The 18273-nt window shown below is 47.8% G+C and overlaps 1 protein-coding gene across 1 annotated transcript; it reads right to left on the minus strand.

The window, feature by feature from the left end:
• Window positions 1-15619: 15619 nt before the first annotated feature.
• Window positions 15620-16672, minus strand: LOC113735712 (uncharacterized). The gene has a single exon (XM_027262705.2). The coding sequence runs from the start codon at window positions 16670-16672 to the stop codon at window positions 15620-15622; it is 1053 nt and encodes a 350-aa protein (XP_027118506.2).
• Between the last annotated feature and the right edge of the window lie 1601 nt (window positions 16673-18273).

Below are 18273 nucleotides of genomic sequence, written 5' to 3' on the forward strand. Positions count from 1 at the left end.
ATCCTCAAGGCATGCTACCTAATGTCAAGGTTCATGGAACCCATCAACAATCCCAAGTTTATCTAGCTAAAAACTAACTAAAAGATGAAAGAAAGGTTGGAGCTTTGAGGGGTTACCTTCCTCCAAGGATAGCAAGCAAAACCTCAAGAAACCAAGCACTAAACCTCCAAGAATCTTCCCTCCACCAAGTCTTCTACCAAGCTTGAAGATAATCCAAGAGGTAAGCAAAGATGGGAGCAAATTTTGGGAGCAAAATGAAGAGGAAAAAGATGAAACTTTCTTGGTTAAATGGAGAAGGAAGGTTCGGCCATGAGAGGGAAGAAGAGAGAGGGTTTTGTTTGATTTTTGGTGATGTGAGAGGATGAAGGAAAGATGGGACATAAAGCTAACTTTTGGTGCATAAGTCAACATTTGAATAGTGACTCATTAGTGCTCCTAATTGAACTTAATTCAACTCACTCAATTTTAATCCCTCAATTAATTTTTCTTAGTCTACAATTGATCATCCTTAACTCTCCAAGACCATTGCACTCTCAGTCCAAATATTATCTCGAAAAACTTGTTTATCTAATTTTCATAATTGAGCAACAGAAAAATTAAGTTTAAGAGCAAATGTGTTAAAAATACAAAATGAGACAATGTACCATGCAGATGCAATTAAAATGAATGAAATAAATTAATTGGAGCAAATGAATAAATAAATAACCCAGTTAGAGAAAATTTTGGGTCCTCACACCCTTGGTCAAATCTGGAAATTTTCAGCATACAAATCAACTTCTAATGAGGTTTCTTTCACACAAAATTTCCATTTTTTTGGCTATAAACTAACACGCATCAGTCATCTTGGTGTGTTTGAGAAAATGGAAGGTTTGGCTAACAAATTTACCTCTTGTTTTGCAAGAATAAAAGTTGGAAAATTATGGTCTCTCTCACCTGTTTCCTGCAGCTCAACTAGTTGAAGTGTGACTTGTTTCGTGCTCGAGTTCCATGGTTGAAGAAGGATGAAAGCTTCAAATTTTCTCTTAGTCTCTCAACTCTGCCTCTCTCTTTCTCTCTCTGTCTCTCTCGATTTTTTTCAGGAATGGTCAAGACAAGAATGAAACTAAAATTGGCGTTTTGGAGGTTTTGTCTTGACATAACTTGCATGCCCCCCCTTTTTTGCCAAGTGTAAAAAGCAATGACAAATGTGAAGTCTCATGCATGCAAGAAGGGGTTTATTATACTATGGCCTCGTATTTTCATACTTTTATACCATTACCTCACCGATTTCTTGTTTCAGTTAGTATTAATTTCCATGAATGTAAATCATACATGAATTTAAAATATTCTAATACACTTAAGTGTAAGGCAATCATTTAAACACTCCATTACCCAATGATAATGCAAAGTGGAACGTTCAAGCTTTCTAGTAAAAGTGTATGCAAATAAGTTTATATTTTCGAACTCTTACAAATGTGTAGAAATGTTGAATACTATGAGATAGAAAATAAAGTATATACTATAGATGTTAATCTTCCATGCTTAGCAAGAGAGAAGATTTGAATTGATAGACTTGGATGTTAATCTTTCCGCAAATAAAGTTTATACTGTAGACGTTTATCTTTCATGCAAGTAGTTTTTTTTAACCAAAACATGCAAAAGTGTGGGTTAATATGCAAATTTGTATTGTTTTTGTAGGTTCTGGTATCTTATGAATTGATTCAAGGAAAGTTTGACAGCTTTGACACACTTTGGTATTTTGGCTATATCTTGAACTACAAGTATTGGATTGAGATGATTTTTAAGCCATTTTGAAGCTAAGACATAGCTCAATTATTGTGAGACATTGAAATCTAGTTCATTGATTTTTCTAGTCAAAAAGCAAAAATACTGTCAAGAAAAATTTCTTTCAAAAGCTGAAACAGGGCATTGATCAATCAGGGGTGCCTTGGTTATTTCTTAGATTACATTGATCCAAATGTGATGATTTTTTATGCATTGGAAAGCTAACTCATAGAGTTACAACTTTCATGTGTTGGTTGTAAAAGCTAATTCAATTTTCATCATCATGAAAATTGCAGTTGAAATTAGTCCAAAAACAAAGCAAAGTTGAATCTTAAGCAGGAAGTGCAAAACTGTATAACACAAAGAACCGAGAGGTATACCTCATGAATCCACCTTTCCCTAAGAAGCTGCTACAAGTTGATTCTACAACTTGTACTTGTTTCACATTGCTTTGTAGAGAATTTTTGTCATAAAATCCGGCTGGATCTAGCTATACTTGAGTTGGAAAAGTGAAGAACAAATTTATGACATGATGAGCACATTTTCTTCTTCAAAAAATCTATAAATACCCCTTGTATCTCATTGATTTGAGCATCTTGTATCATCTTGAAACATATGGTAACATCTTCTAATATAGAGTAGAAGTAGAGATAGAAGTAGTTTTAGTTCAAGTTTCATATTGTGAGTTTCAAAGTTAGGTTAAGAGCTTTGAGAGGCAAATGAAAACACTCTTGTGCCAAGCTTATTTGAGAGATCAACTTGCGAAGGAATTCAAGGATTCAACCTTTAAGATATTGCATAAGAATTCTTCTTCCTAAATTTTGACTCTTGTTCTTATTTGTCATGCAGTGTTACAAGTTTGTATTGTGCTTAGATGTTCTTAATATGATGTCTAACTAAACTTTTTCGTATTCTAAGGTGAAGATGAACTTGTTATAGCTTTAATTTGAAGTAGCTAGGAAATGATTATGCTTTTTCATGGTTTGTTAGTTTGAGAACTTGTGCTTATGCTTTATAGTTGTTTGGCCATCAACTACAAATGATTTGATAATTGTTGAGCAATGAAAGTTGCCTTCAATTAGATCTAAGTTCTTAAACATTAGTTTAATTCTCACAGAAGTAGTGAATAATGGTTGCTTGGATTCATACAATAAATATGTTTATTCAGGAGAAAAGTTTGGCGTTGTCTAGTTACCAAAACTCTAACTACGCCTATTTATATACTACAAGGAGTCCTATTCTGAAAAGGAAACAAAAACCACTAAAAATCTAATAAATAAATTTACGTATTTGGTTGGGATGATGTCTAACAATGTTTGGCTTTAAATCGGGCTCAATGATCACCACCCATCTTATTGGCTTTGCAAGCTAAATAGGAATCAAAATATGACAGGCCACATCACGGGTCCTATGTCGAGTGCTTGACTTAGCTCCATTCACAATCTTTCTTCTTTCTCCACACAATTACAAACCCTTATTCATAAAATTAATAAAAATATTACTAAAAACACTATGACTATCCAATTATTCAATCTAATTAACATTCTAAGTAGCCCTATTGATACGGATTGATAGATTGAAGAACCAAGGTTCCTCGAACCGTATCAATTTGTGACAAGCGCTTGAAATCACTAAATTAGAAAATCTAAATTGTCTGGAATTTTTTAGGAAGTGGTTTCAGGTACTGGACTGAAGTTGGTTGAAACTAATGAATATAGTGAATCTAGCCGCGAGATTTATGCTGACAGGTTATACTGTATGCTTGTTCAGTTCCATGAAAGTGGTGTTTCTTATGAGACTGAATTGATTAGATGCCCATACTAGTTAGAACATCTACTAGCAGTATTAGTGTCTTTAAATTCGGACCGGCAAGGGAACCGGTCAAGCTACTAGTTCCTAGTTTTTTGGGCTCAATTGAATGGTTCATCGATTCATTTTTTAAATTATTCTAAAATTAAAAATCTTACTAATATGCAATTCTATATTAAAGTAACAAAATATTCTAAAAAAGTACTCACCATAAACATAAAAAGTAAATAAATAAATAAGAAATAAAGAAATGAAACAATTAAAAATGATACAAAGCAAAAATGTGAAACATATGCAAATACACATGGATGATAAACCAAATGTACCATGTTCATGTGATGTATCTAGATCCAACCTTCACCTTGGTTACAATTAATGAGTAGCAGTCCAAGAGAAAGGGGGAGAGAGGGGGCCCTTGCATGCTACAATGTACATAAGAATACATTAGAAACGAGAAACATGCTTGAAATCCCAGTCCCTTCTTCTTGGGCCCACTAATCTTTCTTTGATATCTTCTTCAATCTCTTGACCCACGGAGTTAATTCTCAAGCCAAACAAGAAGAACAACATTTGTTCCTTCATCCATTCATTTTGCTTCACAAGCATATAACTTTCTTTGTATCCTTTCATTCAAAGTTTCAACACTTTCAAGTGAGAGTGCTGAGAAAAATTTAACCTCAAAATTGTTTCAAAGTTAGTACCATATATTTTTGAGAAACTAAAAATCAGGAAATTAGTTTCAGGAAAATAAAAAATAAATATCAACAAACTCTTTACATGTAATAAACGAAAAAAGAAGAAGACAATTGAGAACCTATGATTTCTATTGATCCATGGAGACTGCAAACTAGTTGAAGGAGATTGAGGAGCTATGGTCCTATAGAGCTATAGAGTTTGCAAATTTTAAAAGCACAAAGAGAATGGAGGAGTCAGAGAGAAAGGAGAAAAAGATTGTATAAGAATTAGAGAAAGGGGGAGAGAGAGAATAAAAGGAGTTTGACTTTTATTACCAAGTAAAATTAAGGTTATGACTTTAGTTCCTTTTTTACTTTACTTTACGTGTTATTAGTTTTATAAAAATTGTATGTTTTGTAACAATAAAAAACTTTTTGGTGCAGTGGTCACAACTTTTGTTTCCTATACATAAGATCCACTGTGTCCCAAGATCAAACCTCATTGTCATTGCGAAGCTTCACCTTTTCAATGGGTCACAGTTTAACTGGCTTTTAGCAGTTCAGACGGTTTTATCGGTTTATGATAGTTTTTCATTACACTCTGGCTTTTGTACTAAACTGGATCGATAACATGACTGGTTCAAGATTCAACCAGTCAAATTGGCCGGTCCTATCTGATTTTGAAAACATTCCAACCCATCTTCCTTTTCCAAAAGGGGTGTTCCCATCCTTGGTTACAACTGGGAATGGGCTGATGGATATGGGCCAAAGTTTGGGTTTGTAGCAGTGGATCAGTGAACAACCTTAAAAGGATTCCATGTCCCTCCTATAATTTGTTTTCCAAAATAACAACTCCTTCCTGCACCTTTGACTGGTCCTTTTATTACCTTGTATTGTTGCATATGCTAGCTGGTAATCTTTATTTCAGATGGTGAAACCTGGCAAAGTTACACGAGAAGAGTAGGAGCAATCATGGAATGGTCTTCAAATGGCTGCTAATGAGGAAAAATCTGGGCCATTTTATCAGGTGTTAACATACATGGCTTGATGTATACGGGTAATACATTGCTTTTATTTCTTGCTATTAAATAACCAATGTCATCTTTGTGTCAAGCTACGAGTGCACAACTTTTTCTCGAGGCCATTACAATAGCATGGGCCTAGTTCTTTTATTCTTCTTAGCCATTTGATGGTTTTGACAGTAGCTGTAAAAGGAATAGAAATTATTTGCAATGTTTTCAGAACCGGACCGGACCTGCCGGTTCGACCGGTTGGACCGCGAACCGGCCATGTCACCGGTCCGGTCTAATGCTAAAGCCGGAAGTTCATGGAGAACCGTTGAAACCCGGACGAACCGGACGAACCGTGCGAACCGTTAAGAACCGTGAACCGGCGGTTTTTTAAATTCTTCAATAAAATATCAAGAATGGTGTAGCTAAGATTCAAACCTGGGTCTCCAAATTTAAATATGACAATCTTACCGCTAGACTGTACTTAAGTTTGTTGAGAATTCTACTTGACTAAAAAATATATTAAAACATCAAGTTCTTCTCTTATTTTTTTTTTCAATTTTTTCTTCTTAACCATTTTTAACCCAAAATATCCACAACAAGATTTTCTCAAGTCTTCACCATTATTATCAGGTTATTATCTTTAGCAGATTGTAAACAAGTTGAAAATTTCAACTTTTCTTGTTTTCCAACATTTTAGTAAGTTTAATTTTTTTCTTTTCAAGGTTTTTTTCTATATTATTATCTTTAGTTGATTTTTTGCATTTTCTTCTTTTTCCCCTCAATTTTCATATGTTTCCCTCATTTTTGTTTTATTTTTATTCGATTAATTAAGGATGAAATTTTTGCAAAAGTAGTGCACATCCGTGTAGGAATTACAAATAATAACATTGGGTTGGTCAAAAATATGGTAGTTGGCACATAATCGAAGCTATTGATAATTGAATTTAAAATAATTAATGGTATAGGATCATTGAATTTAATATAACATGTTAATTAGTAATGTTTAGTAGCAATTAATTTTTTATGTGTTTAACTGTATATTTGTTTTTCAAAAATTTTTAGTTTTTTTTAGTTTGAGCAATTAGATTTATATTTTTATAATAAAATTTTAACTTTTTCAGCTTAAGTTGATGAAATTGTGAAGGTGGTGTGGTTGCTTATCATGCCACTGATAAAAGTTTGCTATTCAAATAGTTTGTCTTAACTTGAACTCTTTTATGGATTTTTTAAGGGTTGTAAAAGAATTTCAATATTTAATTTATTTATTTTTTGTGTTTTTATTTGTGATAATTGGTGCACATTTGGATTGTATCTATTTATGTTTGTAATGAATTTATGAAAACTTGTGGTGAATTATGATATTTTAATTATATTTATCATTCCATGTTTTGTGTATAACTTTTAGAAAATTTATTATTATCATAACTTAAATTAAGTTATGTTGGTAAAGTTCAAGTGTAGAATGAAACCTGCTTAGTACTTAACACTAAAAAAAAAAACAGTGAACCTTTGAATCGGCCGGTTGGATCGGTCGGACCGGTCGAACCGCGAACCGACCACCTCTCCGGTTCACTGACCGGTCCGAGTTTAAAAACATTGATTATTTGTGGATGTTGGAAATGATTGTCCACAAAGTCCTTTGGGTTGGAAAGGGCTGTTCTTTATGTTCTTTTACTCCTGGAGGAGATTTTGTCAACATAAATCCAGACGTAATGGATTGTCAATTGACATATAGTGTTTTTCTTTTAAACTAGACTTAGAAGAAGTACATGCACTATATACTAGTTCATATGGATAAATATAATTACTCGATTATGTATTTACAAATTGTGATGCTCTGCAACTCTTGTAATTCACTCTTCATGCGTTGCCACTCTAACTTTTTTCCAAGTATTTTAAACTTCGGAAAAAATTACAAAGTTATTCTGATTGCTTCAGTTATTGTTCGATTAACCTCATCTTAACAGGAGGTCTTGATCAACCTATAAGACGACCTTATGTTGAGCTAAATTGGCGATTTTGGGCACTATGAAATGGAGGGGCTCCAGGATCCTTTGTGCAGCTTATCACGATCTATTCTCCAACCCTTCTACAACATAAGGAAAGCAAAATAGTGGTGAATTGGTTCTTGAGCCACTGAACTTGGAAAGTTTACAAAGGCCTAGAGTTGTTTCCTCCCGCATCTATTCTCCAAGATACGTCACTGAAGAAGCACGGAACTTCCCCTAGGAGAGCTGACCTGATCAGCTCGGATCGCTGATGGCAGAGCTGACTCCAAGCCTGCAAAACAGAAAGGATGAGCTAACTGAGGGGGCCCGAGGGTGGTCCCAGAGGGCACTCTGACGGTCAAATTAGTTTTCCGGTGAGTAGAGTTCACGGGAAGTAGTAATAACCGGGAGTAATTTGCCTATAGTGAGCGTACCTTGTACAGTGGATGTGTGTTATCATTTATACCTGCAAGGGAGTCCGACCTCCGCACGACGCGGGACTTGCCCAGTATAGATAGTATCCCGCACTCACGGGGATTACCCCCGACCTCTTCGGGATGGACCTTCGCCTCCCCTGGGAGCCCTAGTCGGTACGGCCCGGGGCCGCTCCCAGGGGTCTGAGGGCCAAGGCCCAGCTCGGCCATTCCTGGGCTGCCACGTGTCTGGGCCCCAAAATGGGGCCTCTGCACTAGCCCCCTAGATTAGGTAGGACTGTCAGGCAGACCTAATCTACCTCCGCCACGTGGGAGGCCAGAGCCGCGCACTACTCTGCCGAGGTCACTTCGGGTACAGGGCTGTCACAGGGACGCTGCGCCCGTGTCCTTTCAGCTGTCCCGCCTCTTCGGTTTTCGTGCCAGCATTAAATGCGTTCACATGGGGGTCGGTTCAAATTCACGCAACCGTTTTCCCTCCACTCTTCCCCCCATAAATAGGGGATGACAAATTCTCCTCTGTCCCATTTGCCATTTCCGCTTCTTCTTGTGCATTTCAAGTTATCACTCTCCCTGTGCACCCACATTTCCGTTTTCCAGCAACTTCCGGCGTCCTGTGCCCAGATTCCGGCGAGCCTTCAGTCCTTCTCCTGCCGTCATCAGTAAGTCCTTTTTGCGATTCATCCTCCCTCTTTGCAGTGTCTCTTTTGCCTTCTGCCGCCTCCCATTTTTTATGTCGGATCATCCCGGCGCCTCTTCCTCTGTTGCTGTAATTTCCGTCCGCCGCAGAGCCCCCCGGATCACCGTTCTTTCCTCGCCTTTCCCCTCATCTTCATCACCATCTTCTCCTCCTCCCCCTTCCTCTTCTTCTTTCTCTAGCCCCAGCTTCCACACCTCAGACCTACTTGAGCCTACCGATACCATGAGTTCCCCGTCTGCCCACTCCCCTTCGGCCCAAGCCCTTGAGGAGGCAGCCGAGCTCGACGCGCTCATCGCGCGGCAGGCTACCTCCACTCCCTCCCCCAAATCCCCCCATGATTCCCCTGGCGGAGCCCAGGAGGGAGCCGGGGAGGATAGGGACTCATCGGGGGGGTCCCCTGCTCCCGAGCAGGGGAATGATCCTGAATTCTCCTATGGCTATCCCGACCTGCAGGAGCCCACCCTCTCTCCCCAGGATTTGGCCGAGCTGGCTAGGTCGTACTCCATCCCTCCAACCTACGAGCCGAGGTTGGCCGGGCCCGACGACCGGGCCTGCCGGCCTCCTCCTGGCTTCGTAGCCATCTATAGGGAGCAGCTCATCGCAGGGCTCCGTCTCCCCATCCATTCAGCTCTAACCGAGATTCTGAACCACTGGAGGCTCAGAATCACACAGCTTCATCCCACCTCCATCAGGATCATCACCGGATTCCTGATCTACTGCCTTCTCTGCGACATCCCTTACTCTCTCTCCCTCTTCCGAGCTGCCTTCATTCTTAAGGCCGCCCTCCCGGGGTGGTACTACTTCTCCCGCCGTGGCCCCCAGACCAAGGGGGGAAAAGGGGCTCAGGAGTTGTTCTACGGGCTCCCCTCCTCCGTGAAGGACTGGAAGGAGGACTTCTTCTTTGTCAGATCCACACATTTTCCCCCCAATGTGTGGAAGGTTGGGGGAGTCAAGGCCGACCCCTACCCGGAGGACCTGGACTACGAGACCCTCGGCCAGCTGTTGGGTTCCAAGGTGAAACTCGATGTCACCAAGATCTCCACTGAGCAGATCTCCACAGCCGGGCTGATGGGGACGATGTCCGGATCCTCTGGGGAGGTGGCTACCCCCCAGCCCAAACTCGACACCTGTAACGCTGGCTTTGCCCCTGTCGCATTTGTAGTATATAGTTTTCCTTTTTTGCCCTTAACTGTCTTGCGTTTGGCTGATCTGGTGGTGTTCGTTGCAGTGAGGAAGCTCTCCCAGCTACTGGGCGCACCCCTCGAGGAGGCCACTCCCGACCCCCAGCCTGAGGCTGCTCGGGGGGCCCCAGGTGGGGCTTCCACCCCGGGGGGCGGCTCAGCCCCCCAGAAAGAGACGTCACAACCCTCCCCCTCCAAGCAGGCCGCCAACAAGAAGAAAGCGGCCGGGCAGAAGAGGGGCAGGGCTGAGGAGGCCTCCCAGGTCGTGCAAAAGAGGCCCGCGCCGGCTGTTCCCTCGCCGCTCCCCCTTGTGCCATCTGGGGGTCCCGTCCACGTGGGCGTTGGCTCCGCTGAGGAGCATGCTCTGGAGTCCCCTCCTCCGAGCTTGTGGCACTTCCGCCACATCCTACCCCAGAAGCCGGGCCAAGCCCCCATTATGCACGATCCCCGCCACTTCTACCCCTCCTGGAAGCTCTCCATCAACGACCGGGTCCAATTCCCTGAGGCAACTCGGGAGCTGATGGTGGGCTCGGTCCTTCCGCGGAACAAGAGGTGGATGGAGCTCGCCGACCCAGCCGAGCTCCAGGATATGTACTTCACCTCCCAGGCCCAAGTAAGTTTTCTGCCCCTGGGATAATTTGGCCTCCGTGTCTGGGCTGGGTAGTGTGACGCGCTGAACTGCTTTTTTTCTCCTTCAGGCCAACGCCGCTGGTGGCGCCCTGGTGACCCGCTTCTCCGAGCTGTCACCCGACCTGGAGAAGATGCGGAAAAAGAACCTGGAGGCGGAGAAGAAGCTGTCCCAGGCCCTCAAGGAGGCAAGCTCCCTCAAGGCCAAACTGGACAAGGCCGAGAAGGAGCTGGACGCTGCTCAGGTCCAGCTCGCCTCTACCAGGTCGGAGCTCGACCAGGAGAAGGCCGGTGTGGCCAAGCTGAAGGAGGAGCACGTCCTCGAGCTCTCCGGCACCGTCAGCCGGGAGCGGAAGAGGGCTGTTCGGGAGTTCCTTACTTCCGACCAGTTTGAGGAGGACATCGCCCACCTCAACCTGCCCATCCTCCAGGTCGGCTGCACCCGGGCCCTGGACCAGGTGAAGAAACTCAATCCTCCTGGCCTCGACTTGGCGAGTTTCAAGGACTACAACCCCGCAGCCGAGGAGAGGCTGGACTGGCTCTTCGACGGGTATCGCAAGGGGCACTCCCTGAAGGAGCTGGCGAGCCGGACTGACACTGGGGCCGAGCTGGAGGAAATTCCCTTGGAGGAGGACGGGTCTCCTGGCCGAGCTGCCGGGAAGGGGCCAGTGGCCTAGGGCGATGGCCACTCCAGAGACCCTTCCTGTCTTCTTATAAGGATATGACCCTGCTCCAGTTGAAAATGCCCTTGGAGGTCCATCCAAGACAGAAGGGCTCCCCTGCTCCCGGGCTCCTGAATGGCCTTCACCATGCGCCGCTCAACATGCTTAAGATGTACTTTCAGCTCCAGCTCCGGGCGAGCCACCAGCAAGTAGAGCAGGCATCGAAGGGGATCGCTAACTCGGAAGTTTTGCGATAGATAGGCAGGACTCTTTGTAATAGATAGGCGGCTCAGGAACTCTGTGAGTTTTGTAATAGATCAGCTTCGAATGCATATATAAAACTGAAGGATTATTTTGCATTTCTTGCCTGCTCCAATTCTGTCGTGCCGACCTCCCGGGTCGAACAGTTCATAAACATTAAGTGCGTTCGTGCCGACCTCTTGGGTCGAACACTTCACACCTCGTTAAGCGTGTTCGTGCCGACCTCCTGGGTCGAACCCCTTACACTTCCGAGTGTAAGCATTATGTGCATTTTTGCCGACCTCCTGGGCTGAAGGATTACTTTGCATTTCTTGCCTGCTCCAATCCTGTCGTGCCGACCTCCCGGGTCGAACAGTTCATAAACATTAAGTGCGTTCGTGCCGACCTCCTGGGTCGAACACTTCACACCTCATTAAGCGTGTTCGTGCCGACCTCCTGGGTCGAACCTCTCACACTTCCGAGTGTAAGCATTATGTGCATTTTTGCCGACCTCCTGGGCCGAACACTTCACATTTCACCCCCAACTACCCCTAGCCCCCCACTAGGACATTGAGCGAGGGAATGCTAAATGTGCTAGTGTAAGGTGCAGGCGTGAAAATTGTAAAATGAAATAAGTACAAGTGAAAATGAAAACGAGCTTTGATTAAATGAGAACAAAAATTCGGATTTCAGAGAACAGGCCACTGAACACCTTGGTTTAACCTATGCTACAAACAACCGCAAATTGGAGAAGTGCCAAGTCCGAGGTACTTCAGATCCGTCCATGTCGGCAAGCTTGCAGTAACCGGCCCGACCTACCTCAATGACCTTGTAGGGGCCCTCCCAATTTGGGGCGAGTTTGTTGGAACTGTGAGCTCGGCTGATCGAGTTCTTCCTTAGGACGAGGTCCCCAGGCTGGTACTGTACCGTCCTCACTTTGGCGTTGTGATAGCGGGCGAGCTGGCTTTTATACTTAGCCATCCGAACTGCCGCTTCCTCACGCCTGGCTTCGAGCATGTCCAAGCTGCACCGAAGCTCTTCCTCGTTGGAGGTTGCCACGAAGTTCTGTGTTCTGGGTGAGGGAAGTCCGACTTCCGCTGGCACCACCGCCTCTACTCCGTAAGTTAGGGAGAACGGGGTCTCTTGGGTAGCCGTCCGGGGCGTAGTACGGTAAGCCCAGAGGACGCTGGGGAGCTCATCCAACCAGCTCGATTGGACGGACTACAGTCTAGTCTTCAACCCTTGCAGAACATTCGGTTAGCGTTCTCCACCTGACCATTGGCCTGGGGATGACCAACCGACGTGAAGTGTTGGTTGATTCCGAGCTCAGCGCACCAGCTCCGGAAAGGTTTCTCGGCGAACTGGCGGCCGTTGTCGGATACCAGGACATGCGGAATCCCAAACCGGCAAACTATGCTTTTCCAGAAGAATTTCCGAATTGCCTTCCCCGAAATAGAGACCAGGGGCTCCGCCTCCACCCACTTTGTGAAGTAGTCAATGGCCACCACGAGGTGCTCATATCTCCCCGGGGCTCGGGGGAAGGGACCCAGGAGGTCTATCCCCCATTGAGCGAAGGGCCAAGGACTATGGATGGGAACCATCTCCTGAGTTGGCTGATGACGCAGCGAGGCGTGTACTTGGCAAGCTCGGCATTTCTGGACCAGATCTGCTGCGTCTCGGAAGACAGAGGGCCAGTAGTAGCCCAGAAGGAGACACTTTTTGGCCAACACCCGAGATCCCACGTGTGCCGCACATATTCCTTCATGGATTTCGCGCAGGACGTAATCACCTTCTTCGGGAGTCACGCACTTTAACCAGGGGGACAAATACGACCTCCTATAGAGGGTACCCCCGGTGTAGGCGTACTTGGCAGCCCGGAGCTGGATTCGGCGTGCCTCGGCTTTGTTTTCGGGGAGGGCACCCGAGCTGAGGAAGTCTATGAGGGGCGCCATCCAGGTGGCCGAGCTGTCTATAGCCAAGACCTGGACCCGATCGATACTTTTTTGTTTTACCACCTCTACCAAGACCTCCTTGCTCAGGTGGGCAAATGAGGAAGACGCCAACTTCGAGAGGGCGTCTGCCCGCTTGTTCTGGGACCTCGGCACCCGCTCTATTTCAAATGTTCTGAACAGGGCCATCGCCTCCCGTACCTTAGCCAGGTATTTCTTCATAACCTCGTCCTTGGCCTCGTACTCCCCGCGGACCTGGAGGACGACGAGCTGAGAGTCGCTCCGAACTCTGATTGCGGTGACGCCCATCTGGTGGGCTATCCGCAGCCCCGTCAGGAGGGCCTCATATTCTGCCTCGTTGTTGGATGCCGGAAAATCGAACCTAAGCGCGTAGGTCAGTTCTTCTCCGGTTGGCGAGGTGAGCAGTAGGCCAGCTCCGCTCCCTTCCCTGCTCGAGGCGCCGTCCACGAACAGCACCCAAGGCTTCTCCGCCGGGGTGTCCGTGGGTGTCGGGGCCAACTCGGTTTGGTTTAAATTAGCCCCCTCTGCAAGGAAGTCTGCTAAGGCCTGGGCCTTGATCGCGGTGCGGGGCCGATAGCTAAGGTCGTGCTCGGCCAGCTCGACGGCCCACTTGGTCATCCTGCCCGAGACCTCGGGCTTGGTGAGTATCTGCCGTAGGGGTCGGTCGGTCAGGACTACAACGCTGTGAGCCTGGAAGTAAGGGCGGAGCTTGCGAGCAGCATGTACCAAGGCAAGGACCAGCTTCTCGGCGGGCGAGTATCGAGTCTCTGGCCCCTGCAGAGCTCGGCTGACGTAATACACCGGCCTCTGAGCCCCCCTGTCCTCCCGTACCAAGACCGCACTAACGGCCTCGTTGCAGGTGGACAGATATAGGAATAGGGTCTCCCCTAGCTCTGGGGCGGTCAGAGTTGGCAGCTCGGCCAGATACGCTTTCAGGTCGGCGAACGCTTTCTGGCACTCCTCGGTCCAACGAAAATCCTTGGGCGCTTTTAAGACTCGAAAGAAGGGTAGTCCCCGAACCGCGGAACGCGAGAGGAACCTGCTCAGGGCTGCCATTCTCCCCGTGAGCCGCTGGACTTCCTTCACGTTCCTTGGGGGGGCCATGTCCACGAGGGCCTGGAGCTTGTCCGGGTTGGCCCGGATTCCGTCTCGCGACACCAGGAAACCAAGGAACCTTCCCGACCTGACCCCAAAGGTACACTTCTTTGGATTTAGGCGCATCCGGCTTTCCAGCAGGATGTTCAAGATCTCCCTCAAGTCGGGTATGAGCTGCTGGTCAGTCCGACTTTTTACGATCATGTCGTCCACATAGACCTCCATGTTCCTGCCGATCTGGCCTCGGAATAGCTTGTTGACCAGGCGCTGGTAAGTGGCCCCCGCGTTCTTGAGTCCGAATGGCATGGTTCTGTAGCAGTAGGTCCCCTCTTCAGTGATGAAGGAGGTCTTATCCCGGTCCTCCTCAGCCATCTCTATCTGGTGGTATCCCTTAAAAGCATCCAGGAAGTATAAAACGTCAAAACCCACGGTAGAATCTACTAACCTGTCGATTCTAGGCAGGGGAAAGCAGTCCTTTGGGCAGGCTTTGTTGAGGTCCGTGAAGTCTACGCACATCCTCCAAGTCTGGTCCTCCTTTTTGACTAGGATCGGATTGGCCAACCAGGTCGGGTAGTAGACCTCCAGGATGATCTTGGATTCCAACAACTTGCCGACCTCCGCCTTGATCACCTCGTTCCTCTCAGGGGCGAAACTCCTTTTCTTCTGCTTCACCGGCTTGAAATGAGGGTCGACGTCAAGGTGGTGGACTGCCAGGTCCGTTGGAATCCCAGGCATGTCATCCACCGACCAAGCGAAGACCTGGGAGTACTCTCTCAGCACAGCTTTCCAGTCCTCCTTCTCCCTGGCGGGCAACAAGGCTCCGATGCGGAGGACCTGGTTGGGCCGATCCTCCCTTAAGGGGAATTCCTCAGTCTCATCCTGGGTGCCCAGCTGTTGGGCCTCATCCCCTGGGATGTAGGGCTCCAGACAGGTTGTCTGGGCGACCACCTTTTCCTGCCCCCGGAGCGTGGCTAGGTAACAAGTCCTAGCTACCTCCGGGTCGCCGTGCACCTCGGCTATCCCTCCCGGGGTAGGGAACTTGACGCTGAGGTGGTAAGTGGAGGAAACAGCCCGGAGGGCGTTCAAAGCAGGCCTCCCCAGGAACACATTGTACGGGGACGGCTGCCTGACCACCACGAAGTTGACGGGAACAGTCCGGCATTTGGGAGCCTGTCCTACTGTGACCATCAGGGTGATCATCCCTTCCGAGCTGATGGGTGGTCCGGTAAATCCCACCAGAGGTGTCCGGACCGGGGTGAGCTGGTCATCCCTTAATCCGAGCTCCTTGAACACCCTGTAGAACATGATGTCGACCGCACTACCCTGGTCGACATATACCTTCTTCACCCGATAGTTGTTGGTGACAATGTCTATCACGATGGCCTCATGGTTCCCAGAAGCCAGGGGGACCGCATCCCTTGGCCCGAAGGTGATCTCCTCGTCCATGCGCAAGCGCTTCAAGGAATCATCCCCTTCGGGGGGGTGGTCGCTTGTTCTTCCGAGTTGCATGGCTGTCCCCCCCTGTGGGACCTCCGGCAATGGTGTTTATCACCCCCGCTAGGTTCTGGGTGTCCTGGTCGGGAGAGTGGCCCCGAGGAGCGTCGCGCCGCTCTGGGCGGCCCCGACGCCGTCCCTCGTGCCTGTCTCCGTAGTGGCTGCGCCCGGGCTCCTGACCTGGTCGGCGCACGAACCGTCTTAAAAAGCCGCGTTGGATCAGGTCTTCTATCTCCTTACGCAGGGCCCAACATCCCTCCGTGTCGTGTCCCACGTCGCGGTGAAAGGCGCAGTACCTGTCCTGGTTCCTTTTGTTTCGGGGCGTCCCCATTTTTGGCGGCCGATCTCCTAGTCCTTCCGCCTCCATAACGGCCAAGATCTGAGCTCTGGGCCGTGTTAGAGGGGTGTAGGTCTTCTCTGGGAGTGGCGGCAGAGCAGGGGCCTTCTCCTTCGAGAGCCGGTCGAAGACGTTTTTCTTGGACGGGACGTCCTTGCCCTCCGGCGGGTTCGTCCGACCTTTCCGATCTCCGAGCTCCCGATCTGATTCTTTCTTCAGACGACCTGCCTCCTCCGCATTAGCGGTCTCGTGCGCCCTGCGTAAGAGTTCCTCCAGGTTTACGGGAGGCTTCTTGGCCAGGTCGTAGAAGAGCTCCTCCACCCTGAGCCCATTTGTGAAGGCGGCCATGACCACTTTTTCATTTTTGTCCCTGACCTGCAAGCTCTCCGCATTGAAGCGGGTCATGAAATTCCTCAGCGACTCCTCAGGCCTCTGTCTGATGGACATCAGGTGGGTTGCGTTCCTCGCGTAGACCTTCGAGGAGACAAACTGGGCTGCAAACTGCCGGGCCAGCTCAGGAAAACTCCGTATAGACCCCGGCTTCAGCCCCTGGAACCAGAGCCGCGCCTTTCCCTTTAGGAACATAGGGAAGGTCTTGCAGCGGACCTCATCCGCAGCGGTCTGCAGGCGCATATGCGTCAAGAAGACCGAAAGGTGGTCCTCCGGGTCCGTAGAGGCATCGTACATCTCGATGCTCGGAATCTTAAACCTCCGGGGTAGGGGGTAGTCCTCTATCTCCCGGGTAAAAGGCGAGGTTGCATAGTTGTCCTCGAACTGCCGGGACCTCAAGATCTGCTCGAGCTCATCCCGAGCAGGTTCCGAATGAAGGGGGTCGCGGGGTCGGCTCCTGGCGGGCCGAGCAGGGGAGCGCTCAAACCCATTTCGTGTGGGCTTCCGTGGGGAGGGGCCTCTAGGACGACTCCTCGCGGACCGGTCGCGAGAATACCTCTCGCTATCCCCGACCACCGAGGCTCGCGGGTGAGGCGGAGTCCGCGGTCGTTTCCTCCTGGGGGGCTGGTCTCACGACTCATCCGCTGAAGGATCAGAGGGTGACTCCTTCTCCTTCCCCTTGGCCTTGGAGGTCTGTGCACCCCCAGCCCTCTCTCCTTCCTTCGCCTGCCGGATTATATCTTCCAGCATGGGGAGGCTCTCCGCCACAAACTGGAAGATTTGCTGCCTGCGCTCCCCCGAAAGGGCTGAGCCCCCGGCTCCGCGAGATGCCTCAGCCTCCTTTCGCTGGGATCCCTCGCCGCCCCCAGGGCCAGTGCTTTCCATCGTGCGCTTGGATCGCGTCCTGGCCATCAACACAATCTTACTTACCTTACGGTTCCCACAGACGGTGCCAACTGAAGAAGCACGGAACTTCCCCTAGGAGAGCTGACCTGATCAGCTCGGATCGTTGATGGCAGCGCTGACTCCAAGCCTGCAAAACAGAAAGGATGAGCTAACTGAGGGGGCCCGAGGGTGGTCCGCGAGGGCACTCCGACGGTCAAGTTAGTTTTCCAGTGAGTAGAGTTCACGGGAAGTAGTAACAACCGGGAGTAATTTGCCTATAGTGAGCGTACCTTGTACAATGGATGTGTGTTATCATTTATACCTGCAAGGGAGTCCGACCTCCGCACGACGCGGGACTTGCCCAGTATAGATAGTATCCCGCACTCAGGGGGATTACCCCCGACCTCTTCGGGATGGACCTTCGCCTCCCCTGGGAGCCCTAGTCGGTACGGCCCGGGGCCGCTCCCAGGGGTCTGAGGGCCAAGGCCCAGCTCGGCCATTCCTGGGCTGCCACGTGTCTGGGCCCAGAATGGGGCCTCTGCAGTCACCATTTGAATTGTTAAGTTGGGAGCATTCTAAACTAAAGCTGTAATTCCAGCTTAAGTACTATATTGAACTAGTTATGCAAATGCAACTTGTGATAGAAATACTGCTTAAGCATAAGTGTAAATAGATTATTTTACAAGCTCGGCACTATTTTGATATAATTACTACTTTTATGATGTTTAATGTTGATTCTTCTAAAATATAATCCTAGTGCTAAATGTAAGTAAAAGTTTTCCTAAATAGCTGGAGGTGAAACGCCGTGTAGTAAATTCATAGAAGTGGAAAATATACTAAGAACATGGCATCATCAACTTCAAATCCAACTGCAAGCACGACCCTACTTGTAGTTGTAGTTCTACCAATCATTCTTGGTGCTTTAATGCCATGCATTAATGCCTACCCAAATTCCCAAGAATTTGATAAGATATTAAAGCTCCCTAGTCAATCCAGAAGTCCACCAATCTCCA

Source organism: Coffea arabica, chromosome 3c, assembly GCF_036785885.1.
Source record: "Coffea arabica cultivar ET-39 chromosome 3c, Coffea Arabica ET-39 HiFi, whole genome shotgun sequence".
In the NCBI taxonomy this organism is placed as follows: domain Eukaryota; kingdom Viridiplantae; phylum Streptophyta; class Magnoliopsida; order Gentianales; family Rubiaceae; genus Coffea; species Coffea arabica.

Excerpts from the sequence above, each read along its gene's own strand:
- LOC113735712 (XM_027262705.2), bottom strand. The coding sequence starts at position 16,672 with ATGTACGATGCCTCTACGGACCCGGAGGACCACCTTTCGGTCTTCTTG.